The sequence below is a fragment of the Peromyscus californicus genome, unplaced genomic scaffold (assembly GCF_007827085.1).
Source record: "Peromyscus californicus insignis strain IS unplaced genomic scaffold, ASM782708v3 Scaffold_24__1_contigs__length_46423439, whole genome shotgun sequence".
In the NCBI taxonomy this organism is placed as follows: Eukaryota; Metazoa; Chordata; class Mammalia; order Rodentia; family Cricetidae; genus Peromyscus; species Peromyscus californicus.
In genome coordinates this window covers 748,773-771,799 of record NW_026294535.1, presented here as the reverse complement: position 1 = coordinate 771,799, position 23,027 = coordinate 748,773, and the positions used below count along the sequence as shown (strand labels likewise).

The window sequence follows — 23,027 nt, the reverse complement described above, 5'->3', positions numbered from 1 at the left end:
AAGTCACTCTTGGGCTCAGTGCTGTGTTCTGGACACACTGGTCTCCACCAGTGGCAGCAGCAGCTTGGGTTTTCTCTCAGAGGCTTGTTTTTGTCCAGATAGAACAAGCCTGGTTTCTGAACCTGGTAACTTTGTAGTCGTTGGAGGTGGGCCCCAGTGTTTGAACCCAGAGTGACTGTCTTCCTTTTATTAATTTTTAATCCAGATTATTTTAATTAATACATTTCACAGTCCTGACAGTCAAACTGAGGTTTATTTACCTGCTTGAGATGGAGAAGCAATTTGTAGCTTCGGGTGTGTGGGCCAGAGCTGAGTGGTCTCAGGAAACAGCCTCACAGAGCTAACCCCTGCCCGGTCTGCATGTGGGGTTCACAGTGCTTCATTATGTAGCCTCGGAGGCCTTTATGGCAGTGTGCCTGGTCCTCTTAGGTACAGGCCTGGCACTTCTGTTTTCTCTGGCTTCCCCTCCACTTCCTGCTGTTTGCCCCAAGAATAGGTGCAGTTCTTTTGGGGCACTCTGGCTCACCTCGGGTGTGTTTTGGTGTCTCAGTTAGTTCTCACATCATCTCCTGACTCTGTCTGCTCTTCCTTCCACCCACGCTTTGTTCCACTCCAGCCACAAGGGACTCTGCTTCCACAACTCATCTGCGTACCCCACTGCCTGCTTCCCATGCTTCCCGGACAGTCAGCCACCTGCAAGCCTGTCAGCCCACCTTCTTCTCTCATGGTCCATCTTAGGCTCCTACTGTGGGTCTTCACTGCTAGGGTGAATGCCCCTCTCAGATTCTTGACTTTCGGCCACATCTGTGCCACTAGGAACAGACCTCTAAGCACATGGCTCTCCATGGTTGACCCCAGGTGAGTTTCCTCGGTCTCAGCCTCACCATTCCTAGCTGCCATGGGGGTGCTGCCCACGGAGGCTATTGGTGGTTTCAGGTGACCTTGTGGGCAGTGAGCCTCTCTGGCCTGGTGAGGTAGGCATTCCCTTGCCAGAAGCTCAGATGTCCATCAGGCTCCTCCCCGCCCCCGATCTCTGCCGTGGCAACAGACAGGAGGAGCCGTCTGCAAACCCTTTGTCAGCTTGTATTTTTTTTTTCTTATGCTGCACTTTGCCACTGAGCCACACCCCTAGCCCCAGTTTGTCTTTTAAGGATTCCTGTGACTTAGACAGTGGCCCAAGAGTTGTGCAGGACCACGGAAAGAATGACACATGTCAAGTATGTAGCTCAGAGGTAGAGCCTTGCCTAACAGTTGAGGCCCTGGGTTCCAAACACACACACACACACACACACACACACACACACACACACACACACACACACACACACGGAGCATGATGTTTACTGTCAGAACTCCATCAGAACCTAACTGCGGGGCCACCTCTCTTGCTGTCTAGTTCCCAGCAAAGTGTGTCTTTGTGTTCCTAACAAGAGGCCCTCTGAGACCTGCACTTGCATATTGGCTGAAAATTGGCCTGAGCCCCAGTTTCACAGGTTTTGTCAGCTCCCAGGGTATAGGTTCACTAGCTGATGCTCAGTTCTGGCAGCAGCAGGCCCGCCTTTTGTGAGTGCTGGCTCCCCAGTGAGCTCCTGTGGGAGGAACAGTAACTCCATTGCCTGATATGCCAAACAGACTGAAAGCATTTTGAGGAGACTTGGCAGTGGGTGGCTGTCCCCAGTCACTATGGCAGGCAACTCCTGTGCTCTGTGTGCTCTGTCCTACCTCCTCAAGGTCCTGCGGAGTTGTGTCCTTGGCACCTGAGTGCTGTCCGCTCAGAATGGCCTCAGTCTCACAGCAACTCCCTAGCAGGGTTTCAGTTATGTTCTGAGCACGTGTCAGAGCACATGACAGAAGCATTGAGAATGCAGGCCTTGCTTGGTGGAGTGTCAGAGGGTTATTACCATGTTTGTTGACTGCTTCTTGAAGAATTCGGTATGGGGAAGCACTACTGTAGAATGAAGAAAGTGTTGGGAGTCGTGGGAGGTAGAACCAGAAAGACTAGGAGTTTGTCATCCTTAACTACATAGCAAGTTGGAGGCCAGCCTGAGTTTCAGCGAGATGCCGAAGAAAGAGATTGTGAAAAACAGAGTGGAGTTGAGAACTAGACAGGCCTGGACTCATGTCCCTGCCATGTCACCAACTGTGTGACACTGGGCAGGCAGCTCAGGCTCTCTGTGCTCAGTCTCTGCCTCATCTGTAAAGTTGTTAGTCATTCAGACCTGTCCTGTGAGGGGCTGCAGAGGTGGCTCAGCAGTTAAGAAAGACCCAAGTTTGGTTCTCAGCATCCACATTGGGTGTTCCAAACCACTGGAACTCAGCTCCGAGGGGCCTGACACCCTCTTCTAGCCTTCACGAGCATCTGCAGACATCTGCACAATCTGCACACACACACACACACACACACACACACACACACACACACACACACACACTTACACATAAATAAAAATAGATATTCAAACTGCATTATAGGGATACCGAGATTAGCAAGGTAGCACATACAGTATAGTTTCTGGTGTGAACTAAGCACCCTGTCAGTATTAGCTGCTATTTTATGATTCTTGAGTATGCAAATCCCAACTCACAGGGGACCGCCTCAGGCAGATGCCAGCCTCAGACATGCCCATCTTACTCAAAGCAAGGAACTTTTTGTGTAACCCATGGAGGAGACCTCTTCAGAACATTGCTGCTGTAGATGGAGGATCAGCCACGTCTTCATCCAGCCTTTGTGGTTTTTTGCCATTTGTAATGTGACCCTATATAGTTAGGAAATTTTGTTCACAGTTTGATTGCAGGTATTGTTTTAAATTTGGAGTTTAGATGAATCTTTTAACCTTTTCATACACTGATTCATCAAACATGTTGAATGGCCGCTCTGTGCCAAGAACTGTTGGCTGCCCCATTTAAGCAAATGATGGAGTCCTGTGTGTGTGTGTGTTCACCTGCTTCCTTGACCCTGTGACTGCCACTTGTGATCAGTCCCAAAGGAGCAGCACGCAGGGCAGGGTAAGGCAGCTGAAGCGTGGGACTACGTGGGACTATATTCCGGGAAAGAGGGAGAGAGCTTTGGTGTTTTATCGTCTTGCCTGCTCCATAGGGCAGATGGAGGTAGCCGGGGAACTGTAGCCTGTTCTGTTGAGAAAGTCCCAGAAAATGGGTTTTGTCTCTGATGGGTCAGGTAGAGGACACCCATGCAAAGTAAAAAAAAAGGTCCCCTTGAGTGTAGGACTTGTCCTTGAAAAAACAAGCAGCCCAGAGAAAGAATGAGTGGAGGCCAAGGCCACAAAAGTCACCTTGGGACATCCTGTGCTCTGGCACCATCTTAGGAATACTCCTCAACTGCAGAGCAGCTTGAACATAGCTTTAGCAGCAGGAAACTTACGTTCTAGGTCTGCTGCATTGGTCCTAGGACGACGATGGGTCAGCTGCTAGAGCCAGAGGCAGGAAGGTGACAGGCTTGGGGACAGGATGGGCACTGAACCAGCATAAGAACCTTGCAGGGCAGTTGAGCTTCCCAAGCGCAGTGCTTTCCTGGTCTTCTGGAACATGGGGATGACCATACTTCTGTCACAGCTGTCATTGGTGCCAGGTCCCAGGACTGGGCTCTGAGTCTGCATGTGGCTGCCTGCCTCTGCTGCCTCTGAGCTCTGCAGCCTGCAGCTGCCATCCACAGGCAGCTCTTGAGAGCTGCTCCCCAGGGCCGGGTCCTCCTCTGGAAAGCTGCTGCGCCTGGCCAGCTCCCTGGCTTCCTGCAGGGTCTACTTCGTTAGGCATCCTGCCGTAGAATCCAGTGAGATCCTGGTGTTGGCACTCCTGGTGCACCCAGGGCCTTTCCTTTGCAGTCGTTATCTTGCATGTATCCCCTGTTCTGATGTCCCCCTCCCTCGTACATCCATGACTGGGAATAGTGTCCGCTCACTCCTTTGTTTACTGACTGAATGGCCAGAAGGAGCAGTTTGTTCTAACACAAGCTTTAGGCTTTTGATATGCCTTAGTTGACCTCTAAATATTGCCTGGACAAATTTTGCCAGGTGTGGTGATCCAAACCTATAATCCCAGTGTGCTAAGGAAGGAGGCGCATGAGTTCCAGGACAGCCTGGGCTACATAGTGAGACTCTGTCTAGAAAGAAGAACTATCCCTTCCCAGGCTCACACATCCCTTGTCAAGGCTGTTCTGAGGTGGTCTGTGAAACTGACACACTTGCTTTTCTCTTCCCCCTACAGAACGAAATGTGCCTGGCCACTCAGCAGCTTTCAAAGCAGCTCCTGGCATATGAAAAACAGGTAACTTGATGGTGCTGTACTGTGCAGTTTGTGCTCAGGACCCAGGCGGTCCCTTTGAAGGGCACCCTCCGAAGGTCCCTGCGCCCTCCCGCAGCCTTCCCTTCTCTCTTCCTTTCTTTTTTCCTTTTATCCTTTCTCACTGATAAAATGTAACTGGGGTCTTCCCAAAGCCTCTGTGAGAAGCCTGGAGCCAATCAACTACCCATGAGTGTCCCTGGTCTCCAGGAAGACTGAGCCACTCCCCATGAGTGTCCCTGGTCTCCAGGAAGACCGAGCCACTTGGTGTCACCATCAGGACAGAACCCTAGATACCATCCTGTGCAGAGAGGCGTGGCCAGGGAGGGTTGGTACACCTCTCAGGGAGCCTGACAGGGTGTGTCCTGGGAGAAGAAAGGGAGTGGGTGCCAGTGTGGGGGTTTGTGGGTGAGTTTCTGGAGTAAATTCCTGCATTCATTTAACACCTGGATTTTTTCATTCTCTTGTCCTAGAATTTTGCTCTAGGCAAAGGTGATGAAGAAGTCATTTCTACACTACATTATTTTTCCAAAGTGATGGATGAGGTGAGGCATGGAAAAATTTTCTCTATGAGCTTTCTTTCATCCTATTCTGGCCCCCTCTGCATTGGAGAACACCTCCTCAGGTTTCTGAGGTGCCGTCCCTAATAGAGGTGGTATTAGCACTGTGTTTGCTTTTTGGAGAGAAAGTAGACCACAAGGGCTTCTGAGCACTGAGTTTCCTGGTTTCTTGGGCTGCCTTGACATGTTTCCACAGCTAGATAGCTTCAGATAATAGGAATTTATCCTCTTGAAGTCTTGGAAGACAGAAGACGAGCTCAAGTTCTCTGCAAGACCACACTCCTGTAGGGCCTGGGTGGAAGTCTTCTTTCCCTCTGGGCAGCTGCTGGGGGCTTCTGCTGTGCTTATGGCAGTAGCCCTCAGGTCTGCCTGTGACTTTGTGTGGCCTCCCTGTCGTCTGTGCTTCTCTTCTGTCTGTGTCTTTTCTTATAAAGACGATGTCACTGACTCGGGCCACTTTTGTTTTAAGATCCCAGATTACATTTGCAGAGACCCTGTTTCCACATGCTCCCATGTCCTGTGTTCCAGGTGGATGTGTCCTTTGATGGGGGCCCAGTGCAACCCATTACAAAAGATTTCATACACCTTTTCTTGTAACTATATTGTATTTGTGTGAAACCATTGTTAAAGGAAATTACATAAATTTTAGTTGTAAAAACCATAAGTGGGCTGGGGATGTAGCTCAGTGCTGTAACACCTGCCTAGCAGGTGACAGGCCATGGGTTTGATTTCAGCACTGTTTTTTTTTTGTTTGTTTGTTTTGTTTTTATATACATTTTTTAATAAGTTTTTTTCATTTTATCATAACAACCACAGTTTCCCTTCCCCTCCGGATCCTCCTGCTCCCCCTGCCCCCAGCCTTCCTCCTGATCCCCATCCCCTCCTCCAAAAGGGTAAAGCCTCCCATGGAAGTCAACAAAGCCTGGTACATTCAGTTGAGGCAGGTCCAAGCCCCTCCCCCCTGCATCAAGGCTGTGCAAGGTGTCCCATCATAGGTAATGGGCTCCAAAAAGCCAGCTCATGCACCAGGGATAGATCCTGATGCCACTCCCAGGGGCCTTTCAGACAGACCAAGTTATATGACTGTCTCTCTTATGCAGAGGGTCTAGTCCAGTCCCATGGAGACTCCACAGCTGTTGGTCTAAAGTTCATGAGTTTCCACTAGTTTGGTTTGGTTGTCTCTGTACGTTTCCCCATCATGATCTTGATGCCCCTTGCTCATATAATCCCTCCCCTCTCTCTTCTACTGGACTCCTAGAGTTCGGCCTGGTGCTTGCCTGTGGGTCTCTGCATCTGCTTCCATCAGTTACTGGATGAAGGCTCTATGATGACAGCTAGGGTATTCACCAATCTGATCACCAGGGTTCAGATTACCAGTTCAGGCACCCTCTCCACTATTGCTAGTAGTTTAATCTAGTGTTGTCCTTATGGATTCTTGGGAACTTCCCTAGCACCAGGTTTCTCCCTAACCCCATAATGTCTCTCTCTATCAAGATATCTCTTTCATTGCTCTCCCACTCTGTCCCTCCCCAGCTCGACCATCCTGTTCCCTCATGTTCTCATCCCCCATCCCCTCCCCTCTATTGCCCCACACCCAGCCCCCAGTTTACTCATGGAGATCTCATCCATTTCCCATTCCCAGAATGATCCATGAGTCCCTCTTAGGGTCCTCCTTGTTACCTAGCTTCTTTGGAGCTGTGGGTTGTAGCCTGGTTATCCTTTTCAGCACTGTTTTTTAAAGACACCCTCAGAGCTCCAGTATTATTGGTACCAGGAGACCTTCTGCGGCCCTGGGATGTAGAAGCTCCAGCTTTCAGAGAGTCTGCAGAGTGGTTGTCAGAGTAAACAGGGTGGAATAAGCAGGACAGCACATGCCGTGGCCAGGCACTGAGCCTCAATGGTTCTGGACCAGTTGCATTCCACTCAATCACCACACTGCCATTTACCACAGTGCCAGGCCGCCTGCACTGGGCTTTGTGGAAGGCACTGGAGACAGAAGTAAACAGGCCATACGGTTCTGAGATTTTTATCGTGTCCCACTGAACTGTTTTCCCCCGCTATACTTACAGCACCTGCAGGAAGCCTTGGGTCCCACAATGAAGGACCCAGTCCTACAAACCTGCCCTGACTTCAGGTGCAGTTGTAAGGCCAGGCTGTGGACCTTCTGACTAACCGGCTGTACACTGGGGTCGGTCATTTGTAAGAATGGGTCATGGTTCAGGGACTCACGATGGTCATGGTTATATTAAGAGATATGAAGGACACAATGACCAGCCAGATGCAGTGACTCGTCGGCAGGATATGGGGAGGGGCACAGAGCCTCCCCCCTCTCTGGGTCCACCACTTTCCTGGGCTCGGCAGTCTGGACGCTCTTCCTTTTTCAGATAAATCAACATGGAAACTTCATCACAGACATGCCTGGAGGTTTGTTTCCACAGTGATTGCAAACCTATCGAATTGAAGCTAATTGTCACACCTGGGGTCTCTTTAAACTGTGTCAGCAGACCAGCAAGATGCCTCAGTGGGTAAGGGCATTTGCTGCTACGTCTCAGGACTAGAGCTCAGTGCCTGGGCCCACGTGATAGAAGGAGAGAGCTGACTTTTCAAGTGGTTCTCTGACTCCACAGGTGTGCTGTGGCTTGTATACACACACACACACACACACACACACACACACACACAGACTCCACAGGTGTGCTGTGGCTTGTATACACACACACACACACACACACACAGACTCCACAGGTGTGCTGTGGCTTGTATACACACACACATACACACACACACACACACACACACACATACACACACACACACAGACTCCACAGGTGTGCTGTGGCTTGTATATACACACACACACATAGAGACTCCACAGGTGTGCTGTGGCTTGTGTATACACACACACAAACACATGTATGAGCACACAGTGAATAAGTGTAAAAATATATTGAAATGGATGTAGAATCTATTAAAATTAATTATAGAGTAGCAAAGTGATTTTTGAAAGGTGTGGAGAATTTATTTACTCAATTTACACAGTTAGTAGTTGTGGCTAAATAACACAGGGAGGCAGCAGGATGTTTCCGTCAAAATCACGTATGTTCCTAAGTACAAGAGAGTCACTAAGGAAGGGAGGCTAGTTGTCAGCCGCCGTGGCTGGGATGCCCAGCTTACAGTCTACTCAGGTCTTCTGGGAAGCAGTGTGATTCTCTTGATGGGAGTGTTGTGGGGTCTGCAGGTCACACAGCTTCCTGATGTCTAGACTAGGCTGCTGCCAAGCGGGTGTAGGTATGAGAAGAGAATAGCTTCTGAGATAGTTTCCCTATCTGTACCAGAATCGGTAAAGCTGAGCCAGCCGACCCTGGAGAACCACTGAGCAGACAGGAGAGACCTATGTGGCCCATTTAATAGATGTTCTGGAATGAGATCTTTCTTGTGAGTCCTTCAGAAGTTTCCTCTGAGTTCCCTCCTTCTCACAGTGTGTGTCACCATTTCCTGTCAGAGCATCTGGAAGCACAGGGTGGGAGGCGGACTGCGCTTGTTGACGTTCGTTAGCTGTTGATGAAAAACATTCCATTTCTTACTGCAGTCATTCTAGGAAAAATCTCAGCCCTCCAACCCCAGTGGAACTGACTGATACGGCCGTCTTCTTGTTTTCCTATCAGAAGAAAGCTGCCACACTTCAGCTGGGCTGAGATAAGGAGACACTACTGGTGTTCCCTTAGCTGGCAGAGGGTTGACCTTAGAGATCTTTAACCCATGACCCCAGAGGGCAACCCTGTAGACATGCATGCACAGGGCAGTGGCCTTGCTGACTACTTTCACTGTTGAAGGCAGCCTTCTGACAGCTGACTACAAAAGTGATCATGAGCTGCTCGCCCCCAGTCACCCACACTGGGGACATCCCTTCCACTGGTCATCACTGGTGCCTAGTCTAGGATGTGTGGTTTGGGCAGCACTGTGATACACAGAGCACACTTGTGTGCTGTGTGTGGAGAGAGATTGATTGGATTCCTAGCACAGTTACATTCCAGCTGTGGCATTCATTTGTGATCTAGATTAGAGAGTTATTTGCCTGTGGGTAAAATGGGGATTGCAAATGGCCCTAATTCACAGGATGAGTGAAAAACCAGGTGTACAACCTGGAGAGCTGGCACACAGATGGTAGCACTGATGGCATCGTCCTCTGTCTCCTCCACGGATCTCCTGGCCTCCGCTGGGTGTGGGGTTAAGCCAACCCAAGTCAGTTCCCAGCAGGCTGGTTTTTCTGGTGTGGCTACTACCCTCGTGAGTGAGGTTGCTGACAGGCCTGTGAGGTGGCAAGGCACAGAGTCCTGCCGGCAACTGCATTCGGTGCCAGCCAGTGCACTGTGTGTCTAGGAGGGTGTGGCCCCATCTGAGAACACAGAGCTAGGGTTTGCACAGAAAGCAAAGAGGACTGTTGAGCCGGAGACGCCTTTAGCAAGCTTCACTGATGCTGTAGTGAGAGCCCTCTAGTCCTACCTCGTTCCATGTTTTAAGAGAGTGTGTATTGAGGATATCCAGCCGAGCCACTGAGGCACACAGAAGTGTCTGGTGCTGCCTGCTGGAGTGAAACCATGTCAGCAGTAACGTGTATCATTTTCTCAACTCAGTCCTTTTGCTTTCAGCTCAATGGTCTCCACACAGAGCTGGCCAAGCAGCTGGCAGACACTATGGTTCTACCTGTTATACAGTTTCGAGAAAAGGATCTCACAGGTAAAGTAGCAGGCTCAGTGCAGCTGCCTTCTGAATTGTTAACAGTGATTCTGACTGTGCCCAGTCCTTTCAACTCGTGGCTGTCCAGAATGCTTTTTTGTTTGTTTGTTTTGTTTTTTGCTTTTTTGAGGTAAGGTTTCTTGGTGTAGCCCTGGCTGTCCTGGAACTAACTCGCTTTGTAGACCAGGCTGGCCTCGAACTCACCAAGAGCTGATTAACGGCGTGTGCCACCAAGAATGCTTTTTTAAAGCAATTTCATTCAGCAAACTTTTCTTGGTTTTGCACATTCCTGGCTCACCCAAGGGAGGCCACAGGCAAATAAAACGGACGTGGAGGCAGATCATTGTAGTGCCAGAGAGCGAGGCCAAGGACTGGAGAAAGCACCACAGAGCCTGTGGACTTCCTGGGCCTAGGGGTTCAGGGAAGCTTCTGGTGCGGCAGCGGATTTTGAGTGAACTATAAATGTTTGCTGAGTGGACAGTGATGCCGGTTATGTATCATGAATGGAGGCAACTGTTCTGGGAACCATGAATGCTTTGGACCGTGAAGTGGAAGCTTGGAGGGAAGAGGGGGTGATGCCAGGCCTTCTCTGTGGAGGGTGCTGATGTGGGTATGCAGGGGCTCTTAGGGTACAGCTGTGAGCACGCTCCTACGAAGCTCAGTGGGGAGCGAGGAAATCTGACTGGTACCCACACATAGGTAGCCTTTTAGATGAATTTCAGTTCCTACACGGAAATAGAACCTTACAGTAATTTTAAATGTATTTGAAATCAAAAGTAGTCCAAGTGAATATTAAAAAGGATTATTTAAAAACTTGGTAATAGGAAGCTGAATCAGAATGTCCTAATGCTGGTGTAGTTATTTCGTTTATTACTTAGAGAGTAAAGAATTATGTACAATTATTAGAATCACAGAGAGAAGATTGCATGGTCCCTGCACAGAGAAATGAAAATCTGTGAACATTCAAACAAGAACTGTAGTTGAGAAGGCTGACTGAAAAACCATACAACCTCAATCTCTAACCTTAATTAAAATATATATATATATATATAATCTTGAGGCTGGAGAGATGGCTTAGTGGAGAGCACTGGCTGCTTTTGCAAAGGACCCAGGTTTGGTACCCAGCACCCAAATGGTGGTCACAGCTGTCTATAACTCCAGTTACAGGAGATATAACACCCTTTTCTGGCCTCCGTGGGCACCAGGCATGTTTGTGGTACACACACATACATGCAAGCAAAATACCCATACTCATTAAAAAAAACCCTTAATTTAAAATATATGTAATCTTACAGTGTTTTCTAAGTGGAAAAGCTATAGTGACTGTGAGGGCAAATATTGAAAATGGATTTTTCTCCTGCTGTCTTGTGTTTCCCGAGTTGAGACAGTGGTTGAGCTGCTTGCTGTAAGCTCCACCCATGGCTGTTTTGACAGCCCTAACACTTCATAATTAAACAATACGAAGTCATAGACAGGTTTGACGGTACACACCTGTAATCCCAGGCTTGAGATACAATCAGGAGGATCAGGAGTTCACAGTCATCTTTGCCTACAGACCAAGCATGAGGCCAGCCTAGGCTAAGTGAGACCTTGCCTCAAAAACCTAAAAGAAAGCTGGGCGGTGGTGGCGCACGCCTTTAATCCCAGCACTCGGGAGGCAGAGCCAGGCGGATCTCTGTGAGTTCGAGGCCAGCCTGGGCTACCAAGTGAGTTCCAGGAGAGGCGCAAAGCTACACAGAGAAACCCTGTCTCAAAAAACCAAAAAAAAAAAAAAAACCTAAAAGAAAAAAGAAGTAATGTGTCTGCTAGGCTGCAGGTCTGACTCATAGTATGTGGGACAGCCTAAATTGAACATGCCACAGCCTTGTGACCGTGACCTTCCTTACCAACCTCTGTGAGCTAGCATCTGAGTTACAATTGCCTAGAGGAGAATAAAACTGTTCAGTTAGTAAAAACAGAAGTTTCTCATCTATGAAAACCAAATCAAATCATTCTTTTCTCATGGCACAAAGACATGAACTTAAAGGATTCAGCCCCAGCTGAATGTGAGTCTGGTCCCTGTCTGCTTAGACAGTTCCTTAGCATATATTTTACTGCCTTTTAAAAATTTTAAATTGACTTTTATTTTATATGTATGAATGTTTTGCCTGAATGAATGCATATACGTGTGCGCCTGGTGTCTACAGAGGTCAGAAGAAGGCATCTGATGCCCTAGAACTGGAGTTACAGATGCTTGTGGACTGCTGTGTAGGTGGTGGGAACCTAACCTGGGTCCTCTGAAAGAGCAGCGGGTGCTTTTAACCGCTGAGCACTTAAGTTTGTAGCTCGAGCTGGCCTTGAACCTCTGCTTCTCCTGCCTTTACCTCGCTGTGTCAGACCAGCGTCCCCACAGCTGCCTTTGCCACCTTTTATCCCATTGTCCCCAGTGAAAGCACACCGAGGAGAGCATGAGATCCCAACAGGTGTTCAAAGACAGCTCTGCTCTAAGAGAAAGTGAGAGTGGAGAAAGAGAAATGTACGAGGGGAAGCGCAACCCCGGGAAAGGGAGACTGAGGCCTTCTGCACACCAACTGAGAGGTAGCATAGAGCTTATAGTGTTCTGTTGTGTGACAGAGTGGCATGGACTGTTAGGAAGGTAGAGACTGTCACTCCTTCAGCTTCTGTCTCTGGGTTCTTCAGTTTCATTCTTGTGGTGACCTTTTTTGTCATTGTGGGGATTGTTAAGCCGTCTTGGTGGATGATGGGTGCAGTGCCATGCTGTGGGGTCATAGTTATTGGTGTTGGCTGGTGGCCGTGCGGTATACCAGTTTGTGCCACTTTTCACTAGCATAAGCCATGTGTCCAACAGTGACTAATAAATGAGATTTCTACAGTGGTGCCAGCAGGAACCTGGGCTATACGGTACTCCCCTGTAGTAAGGGACGATGTTCTCAGACAGTTGAGGGCTTCAGCTCGTAGGCCAGATTTCCAGGACAGGTGCCTGACCGTGCCCTGTCATCCATCCTCAGGAATCCATGTCCTTTAAATGTCCCTGAGTGTGAGGTGCCACTGCCACCACCAGGGCCTGTGGGAGCTGAGGACTGAGGGGCTGTGGGCAGAGCATGTGCCCTGATCCTCTGGGGAAGGCAGAGCTCTGACTCCACGTGGTTCTGTCCTCTTCGCTCTAACATGTTTTTGTTTCCCCTGTTCAGAAGTGAGCACTTTGAAGGATCTCTTTGGACTCGCCAGCAATGGTAGGCATCTTTAAGTTTTGGGTGCATCGGCTTGGGGTGTGCATGAGTTCAGTGGTGGCAGGGGTTAGACAACCAGTGTTCTTGCCTTTTGACCCTTCTGGATGCTCACATACCTTTTATTTTCAGAGCATGACCTTTCAATGGCAAAATACAGCAGGCTCCCTAAGAAAAAGGAGAATGAAAGGGTGAGTGTTCCTCAGAGTCATCTCATTGACCTCAGCTCCTTTTGTGACTTCTGTAGACTTGTAGCATTGATGCTGTGTCATGGAGCTCTTCCTGGTTCCTGTGTCTGGACCCGCAAGTTTTTCTGCACCTCGTGTGCGGATCTCTTCACCATCTAAAGCACCAGGGTGGAACAATGCTAATCATGTGCTGGTTGGCTTCTGCATGGTGCTAACTCCTGCTCTGCCACCACAGGCGACTGAATCTTCATGCATACAATTCTTACTTCTGTTGCGTCATTTCCCAGTGTCCTGGGAAAGTTCCTGGGGCCCAGCTCTTAGGAGAGCTTCCAGCTGGGCTTCTGTTTCCTTGAGCTAAATGACTTCCTAGGACTACAGACTTTTGCATGAACCAAAATGTGTGTGGTTTTTTGGTACCTGCTGCTGTACCATTTTCCCAAGTGGCAGCATTACTGGCTTTGCCCCATACAGTCTTGGGGACTGAGGTGCTATCACTTTGGAGTTTTCATTGGCATTTATTGTTAAGCCAAGGTGGAACCTTATCCCCATGCCTTTATGCTCGTCATGAAAGTGTTTGCCCTGAACAACCAAATGTGTCTGAGTTCTTGTGCTCTTGCAGAATTCTTAGACCCTATGGGCAACTTGAAGTTTTCCTTTTGCTTTCCCCAGGTGAAGGCTGAAGTTGGGAAAGAGGTGGCATCTGCCCGGCGGAAACAGCACCTGTCATCCCTGCAGTACTACTGCGCCCTCAACGCGCTACAGTACCGCAAGCGGATGGCCATGATGGAACCCTTGATAGGCTTTGCCCACGGACAGGTAGGAGCCCCTTCCCCAGGGGAGGAAACCCGAAGCAGTGGTCAGGAGAAGTGGAAGCATTGTCACAGAGACAGGTGCACAGTGTCCTGGGAAAGTTCCTGGGGCCCAGCTCTTAGGAGAGCTTCCAGCTGGGCTTGACCTGTGAGACCGTATGTTCAGGAAGCTGTGGCCCGATCCCAAGCCTCCCTTAGGGACGAGCCTGTCTGCCTGTCTCTACCCAAGAAAGCAAGTTCGGGTTGCAGCTTTCTGCCCACGTGCATGGCTGGTTTTCGAGCCCAGTGTGTGCACGTTGCTTTTACAACCTGTACTGCAGGCTCACTCCGCCCAAGTTGGGTGGCTGGCTTGGAGACAGGGTGTGCATGAACCTTCTCTGCATGGTCAGACTCCCCCTGGCTGGGTCATTCTCAAATGGTATGCCCCTGAAGTTCCTGCCAGTGTGCTCCCTCCTGGGGCACAGGGAAAGTGTGCTGGTGCTTTCGGAAGTCTTCCATGGAGGAGTTAATCAGCTTCTTCCCTCCTGGTTAGTGAGCTACTGAGTCTTCAGAGATGCTGCAGTTTAAGGATGTGAACTCAACTGCTGTGGCACAGATGAGTGGCAGGGCCAGCATGAGCTTTACCTGCTTTCCCCTCTGTGACTGTCAACCCTTATGTTGGACAGGAGAAATGCACCCAGAATCTTAGGTCATTTATAGTCTGTGAACTGAAAATGATATGACAAATGTTTCTAAGACCATTTACTAATTTAAAACATACATGAGAATCTCTGACTTTGTATGCATTTTAAAATTATGTATACCTCAAAAGAAATACATCATCAGCATCACTCAGCAAAGGGGGGTCTGGACATCTTTAAGCAGCCAACCACAACTGTCTGTCTTCCTAATACGGCTGCTACATGGTGGTGGGGGAGTTCGGGGAAGTCAGCTTATACCTGCAGTCTAGCCTCTGTTGTCTGAATAAAGATGGGTAATCCAAAATTAAACCCTGCTGGGGGCTTCAGCCCCCAGCAAAGCCACCCAGCTTTCTCAGAATGGCACTGTGCTGACTGCCCCTCCTTTTTCCTGGAGCTATTGCACTTTGGCCCCGATAGATGGCAGAGTTGTTAGATGCTGGGCTCTTGCTCTCTCTATTCACTTCCTGTGTGCCCTCCCTAGACTGCTGCCCTTGCCTTGGGGCAGTAATCCCTGCTCACTTCCAGGCCCAGGAGCATGGACAGGGGTGGTTGTATTTACCATCTCAGATGAAAAGGTCCAGTCTGGGCAGTCTGTGGACAGTCTCAGAGGACCCAAAGGATGTGGCCAGGAGGTGCTAGCCAGGCTTTTTAAATGATTCTAAATTGGCCACAGGAGAGGAGAGGAGCGGTAGATGCTTCACACACAGCCCCTGGGCCTAGGAGGGCAGAGCCGTGCCATCGTTGGCTGGGAGGCAGGAGCATTGGTTAGAGGACTAGGAACATTCCAGTTTTCATCTGAAAACTCCTCATTCAAGACCCAGGACTGGGAGTCCCTTCTCTGCAGACCTGCAGTCGTCACAGAGCTGGAGTTCCTCTCTCAGCGGAGCACTCCTGACAACAAGCTGTTGGGTGACTCAGAAGCGTGTGCTCTTGTCTCAGCCCTGCCCATTTGGTGGAGACTGCTCAGACGTCAGCACTCACCGTTTGGAAGGCGTGTTGCCTCTGTTGTGGCTTCTCTGGTTCTCAGAAAACAGGCTTCAATACTGAGGTTTTATCTTTTGTATAGGTTTTCCAAAATCCAATTTATTGTGTGTGTGTGTGTGTGTGTGTGTGTGTGTGTGTGTGTGTGTGTGTATACATGTGTATACGTGTGTGTTTACGTACGTGTGTGGGTGTGCACATGTCATGGCCTGCATGTGGAAGTAAGTAATAGGACAACTGCAGGAGTCAGTTTTCTCCTTCTGTCATGTGCTCCTGTGGACCAAGCTCTGGTCATGAGGCTTGGTGGTTAGTGCGCTGAACCATCTTAACAGCCCTGTATGATCTTGGAGCACATACAATGACCCCTCGTGTGGTATTGACAGGGTAAGGAGGGGGCGGGGCTTTAGATCCCCTTTGCTCATCTGTGCTTGGGGTTGGGCACCCCAGAGAGCTCAGAGTAACTGGAGAGCAAGTGAAAGGGTTTAGGCAGTGCTCCAGAGGATGACAAGGAAGGACAGGAAACCCCAGGTGCTCAGCTACTGCAGAAGGCTGACTGAGAAGGTGAAGATTAGCTGATGAGCATTGTTTGCTTATTTGACATTTCAAGGACTGAAATGGGTTTACAATGTTGATGTGAATCAGAGGTCAGTGGCCCAGAACATCCCATGTGTGTACTTGACATGGTGATAATCCTGCTCATTGCCTGTGCTTACCCTCTGATGACCTAAGGACATTGGTAAACACATTTTCCCAGGGTGTTCTCGGACTGGAGGGAAAGGTATCGAAATCCTGCTGATAACACCCACTGGCCTCTTCAGGGAGAGACTTCAGTTTCTGTGCCCACTGTCTGGGCCACGCTCCGCTTCAGATGAGCCAAGATGGCACATGTAAAGAATGCCCATGCTGAGTGCTTCGTCTTCATAACCTTGGTTCACAGCTGTGAAGTCCCTGTCATCAGGCACATGAAGTGCAGCATTCATACCTGAAGTCCAGATGTTGGAAAGCCCACCAGTGAAGCAGGTTGAGCTTTTCAGGCTGGGCAGCTGCAAACATGTAATGCCTAGAAGCATTCTCTTTCCCATGCCTGGCCCTTCACATGTGCTGGGCACCCAGACCTCCTTCTGGGAAGTGAGGGTCACCCTGGAGTCATGGGAAGCAAGAAGTCCTTCCCGCAGCTCCAAAGCCAGCAGCTGCAGCTTCTTTCCACCTTGACTGTCGCCAGTCCCGCAGGTGCTGCTTCCCATAGGCAGAGAAAACATCCATCCCAGAGCGCAGCAGGTGTGCCTCACCCTTTTGAGCAGCTGCTTGATGCCAGATCCCCTCGAAGGTTGTGCTTAGAAGTTTAGCCCAATTTCCCCTTTTGTCAGAGCTTAAGTTGTCTGTCCATCTAGCCCAGGTCCACAGCTGTGCTGTGTGTGGCCCAGTGAGTGTGCTCAGGCACATGGCAGCCCTCACCTTGGGTGGACACCTCCTGCTATTCTCCATCAAATGTCGGTCCATGCCCTGCTGGTCCTGAGCATGTCCGTGGTTCATCTCCACGTAGTGCTGGATGGAAAACTGGTTTAGAACAGGGAAGAGAAGGCTGCTGGTGGCAGTTCAGAGATTGTCAGTTGTGATTATTGAAACTCTTGGTATGTACCAAGGGTGTACTACCCTTCTTTATTCCTGGAGTCTCCTACCTTTGAGCACGGTTGCCAAGCTCCCATTTCTCCACGGACAAACACACTATGGACTTATTAACCAATGATGGAAGTGATGGAGGGATGCTGCCAGATTGCCACAGGAAGGGGCTGGCAGCCACATCATTTGTCCCTACACAATCTCATCATTAGGGAATTATTACCTTCCTGGTTGATGTTCAGAATACTGCCTTTGTATTTTTCAGATTAACTTTTTCAAGAGAGGAGCGGAGATGTTCTCCAAAAGTATGGACGGTTTCTTATCATCCGTTACAGACATGGTTCAGAGGTAATACTGCTCTCAGGCTGGGCCTGGGGTCCTTCTGTCTTTCCCCTGAATCAGCCTCACTGGGGAGTGGGGGAAGGCTTCTGCCTTCAGAGGGTCAACAGAGTCCCGTCACCCTGTAACTGTGAGACAGTCTTCACCTAGCAGGAGAGGTGCTCTCAACATGAAGACTCCGGTACTTACAGTGTTGGAATTGCCTTTGCTGATGTTTAGGTGTCACATGCTGTGAGCCTGTGAGAGAACTGTAGATTAGCTTTCCCTCTAAGTTAATGGGAGCAGCAATCAGAACTGCTCCAACTTTGCAGGAAATTCTAGGGTCATACTAGGTCATAGTAGACAAGCAAGATGCCAAGCCTTTGTATTTACTTCAGTGAGCTGTAGTTCAGCCATGGAGTGCACATTTCAAAAACCCCATCGCTTTCCTCAGATGTTCTTCCTGTTGGGAGGACTGCCCCGGCTCGGGCTGCTTCCCTCTTCCGCAGCCTCTATGGGGAGAGCTCTGAGGTGGCTCATGGGCCACACATGCAGGCTAGTTTCACCCTGTGCACGCATATGTCACTCTCTGATACCTATCAAGACTGCTGTGTGTGTTTGGGGCGGGGCATGTTATAGTTGAAGAATTAGAAAATGGGAGGAGGAGGCAGGAAGGCCAGAGTTCAAGGCTAGCCTGGGCACATGAGGCCCTGTTTCAGAACCTCTCACCTGCCCCCAAAAAGGGAATACAAAGTGAAAACAGTGAATATGGAATCTTGCTTCCTGTGGGAAAATGAGAACGTTTTCTTGAAGTTGTTGCATGTCAAGTAGCTTAAGAGGGCCCAGCAGGAGTTTATCCAGGCAGAAGTCCATCAAAGGCTCTGAACATGAAGAGTGAACCCTGAAGAGCCATTGCCGAGCACTGGCCTCCATGGCTGGGACAGGAGTTGTGCTCTTTGGGAAAGCCAGCACAGTGCTCACCCAGTGCCGAGCAGCGGAGATGGAGACAGGTCAGACTTACAGTGATGCCAGGAAGCAGTTTGTGAAATCCCACTCCACTTTCTCCCTTGTAATTTGTTCTGTTCCTGAGATGCTACAGGACAGCACAGAACCTGTCACTCTGTAAAAGGGCCCAGTCTCTCTCGTCTCTCAGGGCTGAAGTTTTTTTTTACTAGTTTTTTGTTTGTTTTGTTTTGTAGGCAGGATCTCATTTTGTAGCTCTGGATGGCCTGGAACTCACTATATAGACCAGGCTGGCCTCAAACTCTCAGATCTGCCTGCCTCTGCCTCTCACGTGCTGAGATTAAAAGTGTGCATCACTGTTGCTGGCAGAAAGCTAATTTTCTTAGCATGTGAATTACATGCCAATGAGTAATCGCCGCCGTTATTCTCTAGGCATGAGGGTCTTCTGCTGCCCCATTTCATGCAGGTGCAGCCCACCCACATGAGGCCTCAGGCAGCATCTGGTGCTGGCACTAAATCTTTACATTCCTGTGGGGGGACACAGGTACCCTAAGTGCTCACATGTTCTCAGAACCCAGCTGAGGTCCAGCACCCTGAAGAGCTAGGGGGTTTAGTCCTTAATTCCATGGTGATACAGGGAGATGCCAGCTTTGAAGAGAAGCAGTTGGAAGCAGTTACTTTGCTCCTGTGTTCTTTGGGGTCTTCAGAGCTTCTGATTGGTTTCGGATTCTGAGACTGTGTCTATGAGGCTGGAGAGAGCAAAGCAGCTACTAAAACCTCCCTGAATTGTGTGCCAGATGACACACTGGTGCACAGGAGCACATCTCTTGAGGAAATAGTCCTCTTTCAAGAGGCTACTCTTACCTGTAATCAAATTTTTCTTTGGGCCACCAGCTCACAAATCATGACATAGGAACTTGTTGATTATGAAAGCTCCGTCTGATACCTTAGGCTTGTTTCTAGCTAGCTCTTTATAACTTAAATGAACCCATTTCTATTAATCTATGTGCTGTCCTGAGGCTCATTTACCTCACCTGTGTGCTGTCCACCCTGCTGTCCTGCTTCCGCTGGGTCTCCTTTCATCTTCACTCTTCTTCCCAGCATCCTCTGTGCCTGGAAATCCTGCCTAGCCATTGACTGTTCAGGTTTTGATTAAACCAATCAGAGTGACATTTCTTCACAGTGTACAAAAAGATTATCCCACAATACTTAGCCACACAAGCTGGAGAGCCTGAGTGGGGTCTGTCCACTGACTGCCTCATTTAGAACCCTGTACTGTGGTTTTCCTCTTATTCCATTCTCCACCTTGCCTGGGTGTGGCGGCACAAACTTTTATTTTATTTTTTTATTTTTTTGGTTTTTCGAGACAGGGTTTCTCTATGTAGCTTTGCGCCTTTCCTGGAACTCACTTGGTAGCCCAGGCTGGCCTCAAACTCACAGAGATCCGCCTGGCTCTGCCTCCCGAGTGCTGGGATTAAAGGCATGCCCTACCACCGCCCGGCTTTTTTTTGGGGGGGGCACAAACTTTTAATCCCAGTACTTGGGAAGCAGACATAGGAAGCTCTCTGTGAGTTGAGGTCAGTATGGTCCAATGGTGAGACCCTGTCTTAAAATACACACAATATATTCTCATTCTCTCTCTCTCTCTCTCTCTCTCTCTCTCTCTCTCTCTCTCTCTCTCTCTCTCTCTCTCACACACACACACACACACACACACACACACGCGCACACACACACACACCCTTCTCCACCTTGCAGTGAGTAGCAGGCCGCACCATCTCAGTGGAGAATTCAAATGTCAGAAAAGCCAAACACTCAACAACAGCTGGGTGAAATGGTCAAGCTGAGAGAAGAGAAAATCCTGAGGCACTGACCTTGAGAGTGGTCAGGGTGACTTTGCTGCACATCTGCCTAGTTCCCCCTGCCATGGTTCTGTCCTCTTGTGTAACTTCATGTGAAGTGGGACTCCTTATTTCTCATTTGCATTCTCAGATGTGTGGGCTGTCTGGAATTTCTGTCCTAGACTTTATAACCTACATCTGTCAATAGTAGGTGAGAGTCAGGTGAGGCCAAAAGAATAGCTCCTGTTGGAAGGAAAAGTTCCAAGTTTTCTACATGTCAGCATACAGCATGTGAAGCCAGGACTGTCACACCAGAACCTGGTCACTGACCCTTGACCAGTGAGCCTGTGCCACCTCAGGGCAGTTTGATGGTCACAGAACAAGCCCTGACTTCTTCTTGGTATTTCCTGCCCATTCCTGTCTCTCATAGTCTTTTCAAACCCTGAGCTAGACAATGTTGTTCCATTCCTTCACTTAGGGGTCTTTCCTAGGCCCTATATGTAGACCCTGAGGATGGGGTCCCAGAGCGGCTCCTATGATCTGCATTAGCAGATCTGAGTGTGGTCCCCCTGAACCAGTATCACTTCTTGTAATGCAGCTTTCTGGACATAGGTTGAGGGTGGAAAGCTGTGCTACCTGGGAAGCTGGTGGCTCCGTCTGTAATGCAGGAAGCATCCGTCAGTGGGTGAAGCAGGCCCTGCCGCCTTGTGGCTTAGGAGTGGTGAGCTGGCCCGTGGAGAGTGGCTGACCTGCAACCTGCTGTCTTAAGCATTCAGGTGGAACTGGAAGCTGAGGCAGACAAAATGCGGTTATCCCAGCAAGAGTTGCTTTCAGTCGATGAATCTGTTTACACTCCGGACATGGATGTGGCCACATCACAGATCAACAGGAACCTCATCCAGAAGGCTGGCTACCTCAATCTCAGAAAGTGAGAATGCCATGCAGCTTTTGCTGAACTCAGCTCTCCCTGGGAAGTGGCCTCAGAGGCTGTTTCTCATGTGGCTAGTGGCCTGTGGGTGGTAGTGAGCAACAAGCCCGACTTGGGAAGCTTTGGGGGCCCAAGTTCCAGACTGCACTGAGACAAAGCTGAAAACTGAGCCCCAAGAGGCTGGAGTCAGTGCCCTGGACTCCAGGAGCTGCAGGCCACCCTTGTTTAGGTTTCATGGTCATTTAAATGTCACTCCAGGCTATTGAGAGTGTAGTCCTCGGGCCCCTTCCTGCTGAAGGGTAAGAGCAGTGCCACAAAGAACCACGCACAGGCAAGAGCCAGGGTCTGTTAGATCTCTCCAGATTGAATCATACCCATCGCGGTCATGTCTTTAAATATCCATCTGGAATACAAGATACAAAAGGATTCATTGCTTCTAAGACCCCCAAAGGCTGTGGCCATCAGTGTAGAGTACACTGGTACTGGTGGCTGATTCCTGGCTGGGAGGTAGATGACTCCTCCACTGCTGTTGAGTAAGTCTCTAGTGTGTGGGGAGCCCTCCAGTGTTAGCAGTTGCCATTTAAAAAAAACAATCATTATTGGAACAAGACACACAGTGCCTTGTGCATAGTTGCTATTTAGTAAATAGTAAAAGTGTCTCTGCCATGAGGCTTATCTGAGGCTCTTTTCTGCAGGTGAAGCCTCTCCCAGGCCTGTCAGTGTGAGACTAAGCTAAATGTCCTCATTAGTTCTGTGGGGCAAAAAGAAAAAAAACCTCCACAAAGTTAGGATGCTTTTGGCAGGAAGCTGCATTTTCCTCTTGTGTGCAGCCCACCAAATGAGAATGTCCTCCAGTTAGAGCCCCCAGGATTGGGAGAGAGGCAATGTGACCCTGATGGCTGGTAGACTCAGAAGAGTTCAGTTCTGCATTCTGGAGAAATGGTACAGGGTTCAGTTCCTAACTGATGGACAGATTCTAGTTAGGGCTGGTGGGTTTGGAAGCCAACAGTAGGCGCATGTGCCTGCATAGCTGGCATTGGTTCTGTCATTCCTCACAGGAAAAGAGCCGTCTTCCCAATGATGCAAGTTAAACTGTATTTCTGCCACTATTCACAGAGAGAGTTTCCAAGTTTTCCTTTAATGCAAAGACATTTCTAAAATGTGCCAGTTCCTAAGAACAGGCAGCATGGTATGGAGGGGCTGTTCCCATGTCCTAGTGCTAATGAACCTTCACACACAATTCCCACAGCAAGACAGGACTGGTCACCACCACCTGGGAGAGGCTGTACTTCTTCACCCAAGGTGGGAACCTCATGTGCCAACCCAGGGGAGCTGTGGCTGGAGGCTTGATTCAGGACCTGGACAACTGCTCTGTGATGGCTGTGGATTGTGAAGACCGACGATACTGCTTTCAGATCTCCACGCCCAGTGGCAAACCGTATGCCTCATGTCTTATTTGGGAGGACAGTGTAGGAATTGCCCTTACTGAAGGCTGCTAGCTCTAGTTCCCATGTACCAGTCCTGGCCGCAAGAGGCCACATTGTAGGTCTTGTTCTTTCCAAGGATGGTTTTCTGTCCTCTGGAAACAAATGCAGTGACCACTGGGACCCACTTCACCTTGTTCAGGAACCCTGGTAAGGATCCAGCTGTGTCTTGGGAGGAGAGATGATGTGTATAAGACAGATGTAGCAGGTGCTTGCCAACAGAGATCTGAAAGAAGGCTGAGAGAAGGCTGGGACTCCTCTGTTTTGGGACAAGGCTAAGGAGAGCAGGCAGGAAACTATCCAAGAAGTCCATTTTACATCCAGAACTGGAAGTGTGAACAGTACATTCTCTACTGAGTGTGAGCAGTACATTCTTTACAGAGTGTGGGCAG

The 23,027-nt window shown here is 49.3% G+C and overlaps 1 protein-coding gene across 5 annotated transcripts in view; it reads left to right on the top strand.

Moving 5' to 3' along the window:
• Window positions 1-23,027, top strand: part of Appl2 (adaptor protein, phosphotyrosine interacting with PH domain and leucine zipper 2) — a 48,217-nt gene that overhangs the window by 13,788 nt on the left and 11,402 nt on the right. For 3 of the 5 annotated variants that reach the window (XM_052752909.1, XM_052752910.1, XM_052752908.1), the window contains exons 3-11: window positions 4,225-4,284; window positions 4,773-4,844; window positions 9,509-9,596; window positions 12,788-12,829; window positions 12,956-13,014; window positions 13,681-13,827; window positions 17,367-17,449; window positions 20,993-21,151; window positions 22,401-22,589. In XM_052752909.1, the coding sequence (XP_052608869.1) occupies window positions 4,225-4,284; window positions 4,773-4,844; window positions 9,509-9,596; window positions 12,788-12,829; window positions 12,956-13,014; window positions 13,681-13,827; window positions 17,367-17,449; window positions 20,993-21,151; window positions 22,401-22,589 (899 nt within the window). Of the gene's footprint in view, window positions 1-742; window positions 859-4,224; window positions 4,285-4,772; window positions 4,845-9,508; window positions 9,597-12,787; window positions 12,830-12,955; window positions 13,015-13,680; window positions 13,828-17,366; window positions 17,450-20,992; window positions 21,152-22,400; window positions 22,590-23,027 lie in introns of those variants that run through there. The other 2 variants (XM_052752911.1, XM_052752912.1) reach the window with 2 other exon arrangements.